Below are 16,994 nucleotides of genomic sequence, written 5' to 3'. Positions count from 1 at the left end.
AAAAAAAAAAAAAAAAAAGAAAGAAAGAAAGAAAGAAAAAGAAAGAAATCATACAGTGATACAGAACACTAGAAACTCTTACTCCTACCTACCTATAATTTTATATTCTTTAATAAATCTCTGCCTATACTCCCTCCTACCCTTTCCAGCCTCTAGTATCCTCTGTTTTACTTTTTACTTCTGTAAGATCAACATTTTTTGATATAAGTGAATGAAAATATGTGATATTTAACTTTCTTTTCCCAGCTTATTTTACTTAACATAATGTCATCAGTTCTATCCATGTTGCCTCAAATGACAAGATTTCATCATTTTTTTTATGACTGAATAGTATTCCATTGTGTATATATATTGCATTTTCTTTATCTGTTCAACTGTTGTTGGACACCTGAGCTAATTCTATGTGTTGGCTATTGTGAATAGTGTTTCAGTAAACACAGGAGTACAGATGTTTATAGGTATACACACACACACACACACACACACAATTTGGATTTTCTATTTTCCATGATTCAATCTTGATGTGTTGTATGATAATCATTTCTTATAATCCTTTTCATTTCTGTGGCATTAGTTGTAGAGTCTCTTCTTTTGTTTCTGATTTTTTTGACTCTTTTTTTCATTGTCTAGCTAAAAGTTTGTTAATTTTATTAAACTTTTCAACAAAACCAGTTCTTAGTTTTGTTGTTATTCCTATTACTTTTCTATTCTCTATTTTCTTTATTTCTGCTCTAATCTTAGCTTTGGTTGTAGTTGATTCTTATGGTTATGTTGTTTATTTTATCTTAATATAGTTATTATTGCTATAAAATTCCCTCTTAGTACCACTTTTTGTGCATCTCATAAGTTTTGGTATGTTGTGTTTTGTTTTCACTTGTCTCAATATATTTTCTAATATCCCTTTAATATCTTCTTTGGCTAATTGGTTGTTCAAGAGTGTGCTGTTTAATTTCCACATGTTTGTAATTTTCCAATTTTCTTTTGCTAATTGATTTCTGTTCTCATTACATTGTGATCTAAACAAATACTTAATTTTATGTCAATCTTTTTTTTTAATTTGTTAAGACTTGTTTTATGACCTAATATGTAATCTATCCTCACGAATGGTCAGTGTGCACTAAGAATGTATATTCTGTTGGTGCTGTGTGGAATGTTGTGTAGATGCCTGTTAAGTCCATTTGGTCTGCAATGTTATTCATGTCTTCTGTTTTTTTATCAATCTTATGTATGGATGTTCCATCCTTTATTGAAAGTAGGGTATTGAAATCTACTGTTATAGTGATATTATTTCTCCTTTAAGGTCTTTGTATATTGGCTCGGCGCCTATAGCTCACCCGGCTAAGGCGCCAGCCATGTACACCTAAGGTGGCGGGTTCGAATCCCCAGCCCGGACCCGCCAAACAATGACGGCTGCAACCAAAAAATAGCCAGGCGTTGTGGCGGGCGCCTGTGGTCCCAGCTACTTGGGAGGCGGAGGCAGGAGACTCGCTTGAGCCCAGGAGTTGGAGGTTGCTGTGAGCTGTAATGCCATGGCACTCTACCCAGGGGGACAGCTTGAGGCTCTGTCTCAAAAAAAAAAAAAAAAGGTCTTTGTATATTTAGGTGCTCTGATGTCAGGTCATATATTTATAATTGTTATATCTTTCTGGTGAATTAACCATAATGTCCTCCTTTGTTCCTTGTAACTGTTTTTTTGTTTTGTTTTGTTTTGTTTTACTTAAGGTCTATTTTGTCTGATATAAGCATGGCTACCCCTGCTCCCTTTTAGTTACCATTTGCATGGAATATCTATTTCCATCTTTTCACTTTCAGTTTATATGTGTTCTTAAATCTAAAGTGAGTCTCTTTTAGATAATACATAGTTGGGTCTTGACTATTTTATCCAGTTAGCCACTCTATGTCTTTTGGAGAGCTCAGTCTATTTATCTTTAAGGTAATTATTGATAGCAAAGGACTTACTACTGGCATTTGTTAATTGTTTTCTGTCTGTCTTATACCTCTTTTTTATCTCTCCTTCCCTCTTAGCTGTCTTCCTTCTAGGGTTCATTATAATTTTGTAGTGACGTGCTTTGATTTCTCCCCCATTTTCCTCTGTGTATCTTCTATAGGTATTTTCCTTGTAGCTACCTACCACGGGGCATACATAAAACATCTTATAGTTATAACAATCTGTTTTAAACTGATGACAACTTAAATTAATTCACATATAAGAGCTCTTTTACATTCTCTTGAATTTTTGTAGCATCCCATTCCTAATAAATAGAATATTTTCTCTTTCTTCTCTGAGAATATTAGTTATGGTTTACTAAAGGTTTTTTTGCCCTCCATAGTCTTCATTTTGTCTCATTTGCTTTCTTTTTGTTTCTCCTGTTCTTGGACTTTTGTACTATAGGCTCTCCTCAGGTGCATGACAGTCCATGCTCAACTTTGTTGTGTAATGACTAAAAAGCTGATTGGAGGCTCTAAGTACATGAGTGGCCCTTGTTGATTTTGAATTTCACTGTAAGGTGGTGTGTCTGGGGCATTTATTGGAGGAATTCCCAATCCCATAAGCATTTTTACATCTTTCCTTGGAGCTATCAGTGTCCTGAAAGAAAACTATTCCCGAACTCTCTTGGGAGGATAAGAACATGCTAGGAGCCAAGTGATAAAAAAGGTTGGGGAGGACCTCAGCATTTAGTGTGTATTCTTTCTCTTAGTCTCCTTGTATATAGAAATAGTATTCCCATCACAACAAGTATTCATTTATCTTCAACTATGTATAGCATTTTCTATCTTTTGACAGTGAGCCTCCAGTATTCTACCAGGATTGGTGAGTTGCCTTTACCCAGAAGCATATTGTGAAGGAAGGTACTTAAAAATCAAATTAGGTTTTTAAATAACCTTCAGCCTACCTACCTTATTTTAACCCCATCCCTTATTTCCAGATATCTGAAGCTTTAATGTCCTAAACTATTTGAGGATTCTTAAATGGAAAATGGGTAGGTTCTTGGCTTTTCCCACTGATAGTTTAAGATTTAGCTTTTTTAAATTTTCTTCTGTGAGCTGAGTTGGTTCTTACTCATCCAGTTATTTTCCAGCTTCCAGAGGATTATTGCTATTGCCTCCTTTCCTTTTTTTTTTTTTTTTTTTTTTGGTCAGTTCCCATAGTATTAGGATGTTCTCTAGATGGAGTGAAATTAAATCAGTGTGTCCAATCTACCATTTTGGTCTGAAATAAACTAATTCTAACCATAATGAAAGAGTTGCCTTTCCTTTCTTATTTGATATTTCTGTTGCTCCTTACTTTGTTTTAGGTGTTATACTTGAAGAACCTTAGCCCTCGGGTGACTGAAAGAGATCTTGTCTCATTGTTCGCTCGGTTCCAGGAGAAGAAAGGACCTCCAATTCAATTCCAGATGATGACTGGACGAATGAGGGGGCAGGCTTTCATCACCTTCCCCAGTAAGTAACTTCATGTAGATAATTACTCAATTGCAGCCTTAATTCACTAGAGAATACCCATAACCTCTCTAATTTAGATATAGTGTTTTGATTTTCCCACAGCACATGAGAAGAAAAGAAGTAAGGAAAAATATGTTTTCAGTGTTACTCTATCTCCCTTTCTGTTCTTTTTCTCACCCATTGACAGTACATCACCACCTGACCACAGTGTCCTCAATTTTCCTCAATCTTGGTACTTCCTTCTTATACTACCAAAATCTTACCTTTTGTTGATGATAGGATTTCTAGTTTAAGTTATAATTAGATTACTCATTAATTAATATATTAGTATTCTGATTGAAACACACATACTTGCCTTATGCCCTATCCCTTTAGGACTAAGTGAGTATAAGCCAATATACTAATTCATTACTAATTCATAGTTAGTACATTCTTCTAAATATTGTTTACATGTTAATGCATGGCTTCAGTGTTCTAAGCCAAAGAGAAGAAGAATATAGGAATTTCAGTTTCTATGATAGGCAAGATAATGTCTTTCCAGGAGAGAGGCTGGGTAGGATCTGTAACTCTCATTGTCCCTAAACTATTTTCATTTATAAATAGTCTACTATCAATTTGCAGGCTATTGATTTTACACATTAGTACTGTCAAACTCCCCTCCGTTGTTTTCATACAATCATGAATCTTCTTTCCTATCTGATTGAAGGTTTGGAAATCCTCTATACCAGTGGTTTTCAGTCTTTTCAAGTACTAGAATCCCTTTTAAATTTAAAAAAATTTTCATAGACTGCCTATATAATGTGACCCATTAATTGAAAAAATACATAGTAAAACTTCATAAACTAAGTACTTTTAAATGTGTAGCTATTTTACTAGTCAGAACAGCAGCTATACACTTTTGAAAATTTCTAGTACATACATACATACAAAACAAAAACTGGTTCAGTCTGAAGACATTGTCTACTTATGATTCCACACAATCCTTACCATAATCCACCTCCTAGTTTCCCACATCCAGGCACTGAGACCCATAAGTTAATACACCTGCTGTACGCTATGTATTCTCACACCTCAAGCTTCTCTCAACCCTTCTATAAGGGTTCTTAAGCTTATTTATCCTAATAAAGGCTTTTAGAACCACTCTCCCACTGAAAGAAAAAAGTAGCAAAGTGTCCATAATAAAATAACTTATTTCATTATCATGCAAAAATTTTGAAAATGATCTGGTTCTCATGATACCTATAATCTGTTATCTAAGATAGAAGTGCATGTATAATTAGTAACAGCTTAGACTTCTTTAGCATGATGCCTGTATCCTTGTTTCTTTACTTATGTCTTGGAATTAGGAGCCACCCTCAAATATCCATTTTGAATTTTTATTGTCATTATATTAGCATTAATTTAATCTTACTAAATTATACAAATTAGAGATTATAGAAATGATTATAAAATCAAATAACCTTATGGCCTTATAACTTAAGTTTAACTCCAAGGCAAAATAACCTAAACTAGACTTAGAATAGAATTTAATTATTAAGTTCTATGTAAATCAGTATACTTTCTTTCTCTTTTAGATACAGAGATGGCATGTCAAGCATTGCATCTAGTAAATGGATACAAACTACATGGGAAAATATTGGTGATAGAGTTTGGAAAGAGTAAAAAGCACCGGTCAGATCTCCAAGATGCTTCTTCCATACAATGTGCTACAGATAGCACTACAGAAATCAGTGGTAGCTAGAATATATATAGATTATGGGTCCTAGATTGTCTTTTTTGCATCAGAATCTTGAATCTAGGATTTATGTACAAATAGCAATTTATTTGAAGTCAAAGGGGAGAAACTACTGAAAAAGAAAAAATTGGTACAGTCCTTTTCAGCTTTTTGAGAGAATTGGTAGAAGACAGTTTCTATAATCAAAGACCATATAGGTCAGATAATACATCAAGAGTAAAGGGTAGCATATAAAAAGTATTATTTTCTCAGGATAAATTACAAAAAAGTTATTTCTGTGGATTTTTCAAAATCTTTGTAATTTTTCTGGGGTCTTTAATATTTGTCCCTAGGAATAACATACTTTCCAAGACTGTCTCCTATGCACAGAACATAAAACCTAAATGAATGTTGAAATATTTATTCACTAGAGCCCACTTGTCCCTGATTTTACCCACCAACTAAATAAAAAAAGCAGGAGCCCAGGCCTAAGTACCAACAAATGCTATTAAGTCAGATTTATCAGCAATAGTAGTAGGTAGGTTCATAAGTCAGTCAACATATTTAATGAATGCTTCCCCACTAAGTTATCAGAATCTTCCAAAAACTATATATTTTTTCTAATGAAATATTTTGGATCAAAATATTGATGTTCTCATGCCATTTAAGCTAGCTACTATTGAGTAGTCATTAAGTTCAAAGCAATAAACTTTGAATAAGTGTCTAATATATGTTAAATACTACACATATGAATTTTACAAGAGGAACATACTAACAAAGAATGTCAAAAATAAGTGTGAAGAAATAATTCTCTAGCAGAGAGGAAGCCAGTCCCAAATCTCTCACTTGTTTGTTTAGGTTGCTGGGGAATAAAAAAACAACATAGCATAGAGGAAAGGTATAAACTTTGGAGTCAGACCTGTATTTGAACCTCACAGCCACATATAAACACTCCATGACTTTGGCAAGTCACTTAATCTTAGCTTCAGTGTTCTCATCTATAAAATGAGAAGAATAATGCTACTTACCTCATTGGGTTGTGAGGATTAACTGAGATGATATTATTCAGGCTGAGGGACAGAAAGAAAAAATAATAAAATTGAACAGAGTATAGGACCTCTGAGATCATTAAGTACTCCAACAGTATGTATAATGGAAGTGCCAAAAACAGAAGACAAAGGAAAGGAGCATTAAAATGTTCCAAGAAATAATGGCTATAAATGCCAAATTTGATGAGAATCCTGTACATCTCAGAAGGTCAGCAAATCTCAGGTAATATAAACAAAAAGAAATCCATAAGCAGACATAAGAAAAATGCCAAAACCCAAAGACAAAGAGAAAATCTTAACAGCAATATGAGAAAATGAACCCTCTCTTACCAAGGAACCCCAATATGATTTACAGCTGACTTCACAAACAGTGATGGTGGCAATAAGAGAACATATTCAAAGTGTTCAAAGAAAATAACTATCAACCAAGAATCATATACAATAAAACCAATTTTTCAAAAATGAAGGGAGGGTGGCACCTGTGGCTCAAAGGAGTAGGGCGCCAGCCCCATATGCCAGAGGTGGCAGGTTCAAACCCAGCCTCAGCCAAAAACTGCAAAAAAAAAAAAAAAAAAAAAAAATGAAGGGGAAAGAAATCATTCTTACATATTTAAAAACCAAGAGAATTTGTTGCTGGCAGACCTGATTTACAAGAAATACTGAAATAAGTTATTCAGGCTGAAAACAAGTGACCTAAGGCAATAATTTGAATCTACACACATGCAAAAAAAGAACATAGGCAAAGGTAATTATCAAAGATAATCTATGCATTTCTCTTTCTTTCTTTTTTTTTTTTTTTGAGACAGTCTCACTATGTCACCCTCAGCAGAGTCCCATGGTGTCACAGCTGACAGCAACCTCAAACTCTTGGGCTTAAACAATTCTCTTGCCTCAGCCTCCCAACTAGCTCAGCGTACAGGTGCCTACCACAACACCTGGCTATTTTCGGTTGTTGTTGTGTAGTTGTTCTTGTTTAGCAGGCCTGGGCTGGGTTTGAACCCGCCAGCCCCGGTGTATGTGGCTGGCACCCTAATCACTGAGCCGCATTTCTCTTTCTTAATTTAAAAAAAGTTGCATAAAACAATATGTATATAGTCACATTGTTTGGCCTACAACATATAAAATGTAACATATTTGTCAGGACAAAGGAAGTGGATGGAAGCAAAGCTGTATTATACAAAAGAAGCGACTCTAGTTAACTCAGATCCATAGGAACAAATGAAGAGAATAAGAAAGGGGAAATATGGGCAGCACCTGTGGCTCAAAGGAGTAGGGCACCAGCCCCATATACCAGAGGTGGCAGGTTCAAACACAGCCCCGGCCAAAAACTGAAAAAAAAAGAAAGGGGAAATATATACTTGCTCTTCTTTCTTCTCTCAGCTTCTTTTAAGTACACAAAATTACATTAAATAATTAATAATGTATGTTGGGTTTATAACATACATAGAAATAATATGTATAATAATAGCACAAAAGAGGGAGAGGAGGAATGAGTTTACATAGGAATAAAATTTGTATATATCACTGGATTCAAGTTAGTATATATCTGAAGCCTATTCAGTTTAATTAAAGTGTATATGGTAAGTCCTAGAGCAACCAGTAAAGAAACAACTTTAAAAAATAAAAATATGATTAAAGAAATTTAAATGTCACATTAGAAAATACTCAGTGCACCAAAAAACAGAGGGAGGACTGGAGTAATAAACAAAAAAAATTGAGGCAAATAAAAAACAAACAGTAAAATAGCAGTCATAAATTTTCCCATATCAATAACAATAAAGGTGAATGGATTAAACAATTCAATCAGAAGGCAGAGAATGGCCAACTAGAAAAAAAAAACAGGATTTGAGTTTATGCTGTTTATTGGAGACAAACTTTAGTGTAGAAGACACAAAGATATTGAAGATAAAAGGATGGAAAACAAATAATATGATGCAGATAGCACCCATAAGAAAGCTTGAGTGGCTATTCTAATATCTGACAAAAAAAGTTTTTAAAGTTAAAAAAAGTAGAGATAAAGAATGACAGCTTATGATGATCAGAGTATCAATCTATAGGGAAACTATAACAGTTATAAACAGGTATGCAGGTTATAACAAAGCCCCCAAAATATATGAAGCAAACACAGATATCAAGGAAAGGAGAAATATACAAGTCAGTAAAAAGAGTTGGAATATTCAATACCCCATTTCTAATAATAGAACAAATAGACAGAAGATAATAAGCAAATAGAGGGCTCAAACTATACTATAAACCAAATTGGCCTGAAAGACATCTATAGAAAATCCTACCCAGTAATATCAAAATACTGTATATATTCTCAAGTGAATATGAAGCATCTTTAGGATAGACCATAAGCTAAACCATAAAATAAGCCTTGATAACACATGGAATGAAGTTATAAATCAATACCAGAAAGTTGAGAAATTCACAAATAAATGGAACTTAGATAAACTTTTAAATAACCAATAGGTCAAACAAAAAATCAAAGGGAATTAGAAAATCCTTTGATATGAATGAAAATTAAGACACAACATACCAGAACTTATGGGTTGCATCCAAAGCAGTGCTTAGAGGGAAATTCATAGATATAAATGCCTGTACTAGAAAAGAAGGATCATAACAATAACCTTACTTTACACCTTAAGAGCCTACAAAACAAGGACAAACAACACCTATAGCAAGCAGAAAGAAGGAAATAAAATGACTAAATGAGAAATAAATGAAATACAGAATAGAAAAAATATAGAGAAAAATCAGAGAACCCAAAAGTTTGTTCTGTAAAAAGATTAAGAAAAACTGACAAACCTTTTGCTAGATCAGAAAAACAGGAGATTCACATTACTTACACATAGAATCAGAATGAAGGAGAGAACATTACTACTTATCTTGTAGATAGAAAAAGGATTATGAAGGCATATTATAAACAATTGTATATCAGTAAATTAAATAACCTAGATGAAATGGACAAATTGCTAGAAAGACACTACCAAAACCAACTTGAAAAGAAATAGAAAATTAGAATAGACCTGTAAGAAATAAATAGGTTAAGTTAGTAATTTTTAAAAATACAAAGAAAAAGCCAAGCTCAAATGGCTTCTTAGGTGAATTCTACTGAACCTTTATAGAAAGATTAGTACAAATTCTTCCCAAGCTCTTTCAAAAAGTAGAAGAGCAGTGAACACTACTGACATACTACAATATGAAGAACCTTTGCATATGCCCAGTGTGGCTGGACCTATGTCTGACACCTATAATCCAGTGCTCTGGGAGGGTGAGCCAGGAGGATTGCTTGAGGCTAGGAATTGGAGACCAGCCTGAGCAAGAGGAAGACCCATCTCTGCTAAAAACAGAAAAAGAAAAACTTAGTCAGGCATGGTGGCATACACCTGTAGTGCCAGCTACTAACCCAGGCAACAGAGTGAGACTCTGTCTCAAAAAAAGAAAAGAAAAGAAAAAATATGCTCAGTGAAAGAAGCCAATCACAAACAACTACCTATTATGATTCCATTTATATGAAGTGTCCAGAATTGGCAATATATATATGCATATATACACACACATAGAGAGAGACAGAAAATAGATCAGTGATTGCCTAGGGCTGGGGCAAAGGGTGGGGGGATTGGGAAGGGCTGAGGGTAATAGTCTAAGTGTATGGAGTTTTATTTAAAGGTTGATGAAAATCTTGTAACATGGTGATGATTTCACAACTCCAAACATACTAAAAACCATAAATGGTACACTTTAAATGATTGAAGTATGATATATGAATTTTATCTCAATAAAACTATCACAAAAGTAGAAAGTTAGATATAACTCAAATATCCACTAGTAGGAAAATGGGTAAATAACTTATGGCATGTCCACTTAGCAGAATACTATGCAGCCATTAAAATAGTAGAGTATATCTATGACTACATTATGACTTGTACTCAATGTCGAAGATTTTATATTAAGTTTTAAAAAGATGCAGAAATATGTATAGTATGAATACATTTTCAATCAAAAACATTCATATATGTGTGATATATGTATTTGTAGGTATTTCTAAATAAATTTAGGAAAATGCATACCAAATTGTAGACCCTTTAGTAGTGAGTTTAAGTATGCTGCACGGGGACTTTTCACTTTGTACAATTTTTAAAGTACTGTGATTGGGGGTGATTTTTACTTTTTTCAGTATTTTTTAAATTAAAATTTTTAAAAGCACTGTACCAATGGCATAGTTTCCAGAATATATGTCAGTTCTACTCTGGGGATATCATCTGACTATACTCAGGACAAACTCTTGTTCTTTTGATATACTATTCACTTAGGATTAACTCTTCAATTTTAAATATCGTTTAAGGGACAAGAAATACATAATCTTGATATAGCCTCTTACACATGTTACCCAGGGAAATACTTCTAAGCTGGACTTTTCAGAAGGAACTGCTTCCTGTTAGGTGGAAAAAATCTCACCTCTGCCCTTTACTAGACCTACGGAGCATTAACAACAGAGGACCATAAAATGGAGTGTCTCCTTCAGCTGGTGCATAAAGAAACTGCAGTGTATCCATACAATGGAATCCTACTCAGCAATAACAACTCATAAAACATACATGCAACAACCTGGATGCATCTTAAATGCATTGTGCTAAGCAGAAGAAGTCAAACTTAAAAGGCTATTTACTGTTTGATTCCATTTATATGATTTTCTGGAAAAGCAAAACAATAGGGATGGAGGGGGGGAAAAATGAGTGGATGTCAGGGGTTAAAGTGGGGTACTCCTTGACTACAAAGTGGCAGCAAAAGTGGTTTGTTTTCATAATGGAATTTTTCTGTATCTTTATTGTTGTTACATGAATGTCTGCATTTGTTGAAACATGTAGAATTATATACCAAAAAGGATGAATTTTACTGTGTATAAGTTTTTTTAATAAATATAATTTTAATGGAGGAAATAAAATTTGGAGAGACAGTCATTTCCATTATGCAGTGTTGCTATTCTGTTGTCTTTTAATTACCACTGAAAATTTAAAGCCACTTTACTACAATTCCTTATTTTCTGCCCACAGGTCAGCAGAAATCATCTGTGGACACCACACACACATAAACCCAACAATTAAAAAAAGTCAAGGCAAACTGGAACATACATTTTTCACCTACGAGGAGCTAATTGCATAACATACAATGTATGTAACTTTTTAGGATACCAAAGTCAACAATCCAATTAAAAAGTGGAGAAAAGAAATTTTATAGAAAATTTAAATGACCAATGACACACATGATCAGAATAGTAATACAAGTTAGCAATGTGCTTTCTTTTCTTAAAAGCTTTTTAGATTTATAGAAATGTTGCAATAATAGAGAGTTAACCATAAATCCTTTTTTTTTTTTTTTTTGAGACAGAGCCTCAAGCTGCCACCCTGGGTAGAGTGCCATGGCATCACAGCTCACAGCAACCTCCAACTCCTGGGCTCAAGCGAGTCTCCTGCCTCCGCCTCCCAAGTAGCTGGGACCACAGGCGCCCACCACAACGCCCAGCTATTTTTTGGTTGCAGCCATTATTGTTGTTTGGCAGGCCCAGGCTGGATTCGAACCCGCCACCTTAGGTGTATGTGGCTGGCTCCTTAGCCTCTTGAGCCACAGGCGCCGAGCCATTATTAATGATTCTTGATAGCAATAATTATGTCTATACTGTTTACCTAACAGTGATTGTCTTAGTCAGTTATAACCAAAAGAAACTGAGACTGGGTACTTTACAAAGAACAGAGATTTACCACATGTTCTCACTTATAAGTAGGGGCCAAAGTGTGGGTATGCATGATCATATACAGTGGAATAATAGTGAACACTCTCAAAGTGGGAGGGGATGAGGGATGCAAAATTATCTATTGAGTACAATGTACACTATTCCAGTGATAGCCACACTAAAAGCTCAGACCTCACTGCTATTCAATATATCCATGTAACAAAACTGCACTCCTACCCCCTGAATATATCGTGGGGAAAATACTAACAGAGAAAAAAAAAGAACAGATTTATTTCTCACAGTTCTAGAGGCAAGGAAGTCCAAGATCAAGGTACCTAGTGAAGGCTGCTGTCTGCTTCCCAAATGGCACCTTGTTGCTGCATTTTCTGGAAAGGAAGAACACTTACCTTCTTAAATGGCAGAAGAGACAGATGGACAAAAGGGAGAAGGTAATGACCTTTATAAGGTCATTAATCCCAGTCACAGGGTCTACACCCTCATGGCTTAATCACCTTTTAAAGGCCACACCTCTTAACACTATCACATTGATGATTAAGCTGCAACATGAGTTTTGTGTGGCACATTCAGACCACAGGAGTGGTTTTCTGTTTATTTTATTCTTTGTATGTTCATCAAAATCATTCTGTAACAGAGATGTTTAATCTCTGACTAATCTACTCATGTACTGGTATTAGTATGGACTCATGGATGTTTCCTTTATTCCATGGCTATAACCTAATGTCATCATTATTTTGTTGCTTTAATGTTCTACCCTTGCCTGTTGGGAGTTCCTTTAGTTTGACCTCTGTCCTTTGGACATGTCCCCATTTTTTTGCCCATGTCCTTATTTTCAGGCACTACAAGCTAATCCAGTTTCATCTTATATTTTTCCTGCCCCAGCATTGTAATAAACTGTTTCTACATGGATCCCTACTTCCTTCTAGTGGAAAAATGGTTTTTAGAAACCAAGATCTGGGCACTAGATGTTGAGCTATCATTTTTTTAACCTGAAAGAATGTCAAATATTATAAAGATTAATAAATGTTGCCAAGAGTAGGGAAAGTAGACACTCATGTACACTTTAGATAGGAGTATAAATATTACCTTTGAGGAGGAAAATTTCGCAATATCTATTAAAAATTCAAATGGTAGATCTAGAAAATCTACCTTTAGATATTCATTTTATAGTAATATTTATATATGCTCAAAGCTATATGTGCAAGATTATTTATTGTAGCATTATAGCAAAAACCTAAAAACAACTTTAAAGTTAATCAATAAAAAAAGACTTAGTAGTTACAAAATTACAGTACAATCATAAAATCAAATTTCACATTGGCAATTAGATGAGAACTTCTTCATTGTTATGGACTGAATGTTTTACCCCCAGATTCGTATGTTAAAATGCTAACCCCCAATGTGATGGTATGAAGAACTGTGACCTTTGGGGGATAATTAGGTCAGGAGGGTGGAGTCCTCATGAATGGATTAGTGGCCTTATAAAAGAAACCCCAGAAAGCTCTCATTCTTTCTGCCATGTGAGGGTAATAAGGAGAATTCAGCGGTCTGCAACCTGGAAGAGGCCCTCACAAGAACCTGACCACAAGGGTACACTAATCTCACATGTCCAGCCTCTGAACTGTAAGGCTGTACATTGTTTATAATTTCTATTGTTTATAAGTCACCCAGTCTATGGTATTTTGTTAGCATGTACTGAGACACTTATCTTTTTGAAACAAATCTACTATCTATTTACATTTGTGCCTACACTCTAGCCTCCTCCACTTACTGAATAGCCTAATGGTTAAAGGCATGGGATCTAATGCCATATTCCCAGTGTACGGCTCTACCACACCCTGGCTTTGCCATTTCCTAGCTATGTGACCAATCCTGGCTACCATTTACTAGCTGTGGGACCCTGGGTATATTATTTAAACTCACTGTGCCTCACTTTTTCTCGTTTTAAAAATGAGAATAATAATAGTATCTATCTGGGTGGCACCTGTAGCTCAGTGGGAAGGGTGCTGGCCACATACACCCAGGCTGGCTGGTTTGAACCCAGCCGGGGCCAGCTAAACAACAATGACAACTGCAACAAAAAAAAATAGCTGGGCGTTGTGGTGGGTGCCTGTAGTCCCAGCTACTCGGCAAGCTGAGGCAAGAGAATCGCTTAAGCCCAAGAGTTGGAGGTTGTGTGAGCTGTGACACCACAGCACTCTACCCAGGGCAACAGCTAGTGACTCTGTCTCAAAAACAAAAAAAATATATCTCACAAGGTTGTTGTGAGGATTAATTGAATACATGTAAGGTGTTTTGAATAGTGCCTGGTACATAGTAAGAGCTCAATAAATGTTAGATTATCATGATAATGGATAAAGTGTCCTTGCTCTGATCTAAGACCATCCCCTTCATTTGTGCTTTTGATTCTAGTGCCCTGATTTTTCAAGGACTTCACACCTGCAATTGTACTCCCATCTTTCTCACTGCATCACCAATCATTCTCATCAGCATATCAACCTGTTCTAAGATGTCCTGTTTATTAAAAAGCAAAACTTACATGACTGAAATTCCCATCAAGCTTTCGCTGCATTTGTCTGTTCTTCATAGAAACATTTCTCAAGTTCTCTATAGTCACTGTCTCCACTTCTTCCATTTTGTCCTCAATCTGCTTCAGTAAGTCATTGCTCTTGATGAGGCCTTCAGTAACCCACCCTGCCATCTCACCAAATCAATGGCCATTTCTCTGTCCTAGTATTTCTCAACTAGTTGCTTAGCTATATTTGATGCAGTTTACCATTCTATCTTGAAATACTATAGTCTCTTGGCTTCTATGAAACCATAATCCTGGTTTTCCTCCTTCCTCGCTGGTACCTTCTCATTCTCCTTTATTGGCTCCTTGGTCTCTGCTTCTCTAAATATTATTGTGCCCCAAGTCTCTCTCGTTGGACATTTTTTTCTGATTTTACTCTCTCCGTAAAACCTCTCAGCTATTCTCATAACTTTATATTACTCTATGAGTTTATGACTAACAAATCTACTGTTTATTTCTAGCTGAGACCTTTCTGTTTAGCTCTAAATTCTTACATCCAACCAACTCCCTGAAAAGGCCACTTGAATGTCAAAAGCATCTCAAATTTAACAAGTAAAAAAATATAACTTGAATATCCACCTCTGTCAACTAATTATTTTTCTTATCTTTCCCACCTCAATAAATAGTACTTTCTTTTCTTTCTTTTTTTTTTTTTTTGAGACAGTCTCACTATGTCACCCTTGGTAGAGTGCCATGGCATCACAGCTCACAGCAACCTCAAACTCTTGGGCTTAAGCAATTCTCTGGCCTCAGCCTCCCAAATAGCTGGGACTACAGGTGCCACTTTGCCCGGCTATTTTTGTTGTTGTTGTTGTTGCAGTTGTCATTGTTTAGCAGGCCCAGGCCAGGTTCAAACCTGCCAGCCTCAGTGTATGTGGCCAGCACCCTACTCTTTAAGCTACAGGTGCCAAGCCAGTAAATGGTACTTTCATCCAAGTTCTAAATTATGTTCTTCATTCATCTCACTTTTCAGATATAGTCATAAGCAGTCCTAGAGAGTAATCTCCAAAAATATACCATTGTTTTCTCCAACTTAATTACTAATACAATCCACCCTAGACCAATGCACCATTATCTCTCACATAGACTACTTCATAAGTCTCCTAACTGCTATTTTTTCTTCCATTGTTGCCTCTTTCTAATCCAGTCTCCAAATAACAAAGAGAGCAATATTTTAAAAATAAAATTTTTGTCCAGTAACTAACTGGCTTAAAACCTTTCAATATTTCTCCATACTAGTTAGAATGCAAAGGAATTTCTGAGAGTGATATCACTGAAAATGGAGAGTCAGGGAACTCCAGGGGTCTATTCCTCCACTAATGATTAAGTTGGCAAAAACTTTCAGAATCAACTTTTTTGAAACTCCAGTATCTAATTTTTTTTTAAAAAGGCAGCATAGTGCTTGATAAAGGCTGCTGCATTTCAGTGAGAGACCACTGTGGCATTTTTACTTACTTACTCAACCCCCAGTCACCTCAAGGTTGAAACGACAACTTGTTTGTGGTTCAGCCTGCTGGTGCAAAAAGAAGTATACACATCCTCTTCTCAAAGAACTGTGGCCATGCATTTTCCCCTGCCTCATGGTTCCCCAAATGATCAGCTCAGGGACATGTCTTTGTTCTTTCTTTTGCCTTCTAGCCATTCTCCTGAACCCCAAACTCTCCAGACCAGAATGGCCTCCTGGGTATCAATTTTTAAATCATGTTTTCACTGTGGTAAAATACTCATAAAACTTATCATCTTAACCATAGTTAAGTGTACCGTTCAGTGGAATTATATACATTGGTATTGTGTAACCATTACCACCATCTTCAGTGGTTCTCAACCTTCCTAATGCCCCAGTGTATTTTCATTGTTAAAAAGGGGTTGCAACCCACAGGTTGAGAACCGCTGATCTATTTCTAGAACTCTTCTTATTACAAAACTGAAACTCTGTAAATGATAATGATAACTTACCCAGATCCTGGCAATCATGTTCTCCTTCCCATCTCTGGAAAATCTGACTACTCTGGGTATCTCATAAGTGGAATCATGCCACATTTGTCTGTTTCTGTCTTTATCTCATTTAACACAATACCCTCAAGATTCATCTATGTTGTGGTATATCTGAATTTTCTTCCTTTTAAAAGCAGAATGATTTTGGTAAAATGAAGAAACATCTCTTGAAAAGACCAATATCAAGCACTGAGAATGAAGAAACAATAAAAAAATCTTTCACAGTTTCACACCAGAATTCTATCAACCCTTCAAAGAATTGCCTATACTTCTACTGCAGAACCTATTCTAAAACACTGAGAATGAAGAAAACTTCCCCAACACATTCTATGAAGCAAACATCACCCTGATACCTAAATCAGGGAAAGACCCAATTAAAAAGGTGAACTATAGACCAATTTCACTAATCAATATAGATACAAAAATACTCAATAAAATCCTAGCAGATAGATTACAGCTATACGTTAA

General features: G+C 35.4%; 1 protein-coding gene across 1 annotated transcript in view; it reads left to right on the top strand.

Annotated features, from left to right (window-relative positions):
* RBM41 (RNA binding motif protein 41) overlaps positions 1-5,575 on the top strand; it is a 49,381-nt gene extending 43,806 nt beyond the window's left edge. The window contains exons 6-7 of the mRNA XM_003799723.3: positions 3,297-3,444; positions 5,019-5,575. Of these exons, the coding sequence (XP_003799771.1) occupies positions 3,297-3,444; positions 5,019-5,185 (315 nt within the window). The 3' untranslated portion in view covers positions 5,186-5,575. The remainder of the gene's footprint in view (positions 1-3,296; positions 3,445-5,018) is intronic.
* Positions 5,576-16,994: the final 11,419 nt, after the last annotated feature.

The sequence above is a fragment of the Otolemur garnettii genome, unplaced genomic scaffold (assembly GCF_000181295.1).
Source record: "Otolemur garnettii isolate 467f Iridium unplaced genomic scaffold, OtoGar3 scaffold00155, whole genome shotgun sequence".
In the NCBI taxonomy this organism is placed as follows: Eukaryota; Metazoa; Chordata; class Mammalia; order Primates; family Galagidae; genus Otolemur; species Otolemur garnettii.
The sequence above is the reverse complement of the archived record's forward strand: the minus strand, read 5'-3'. Positions and strand labels throughout refer to the sequence as shown.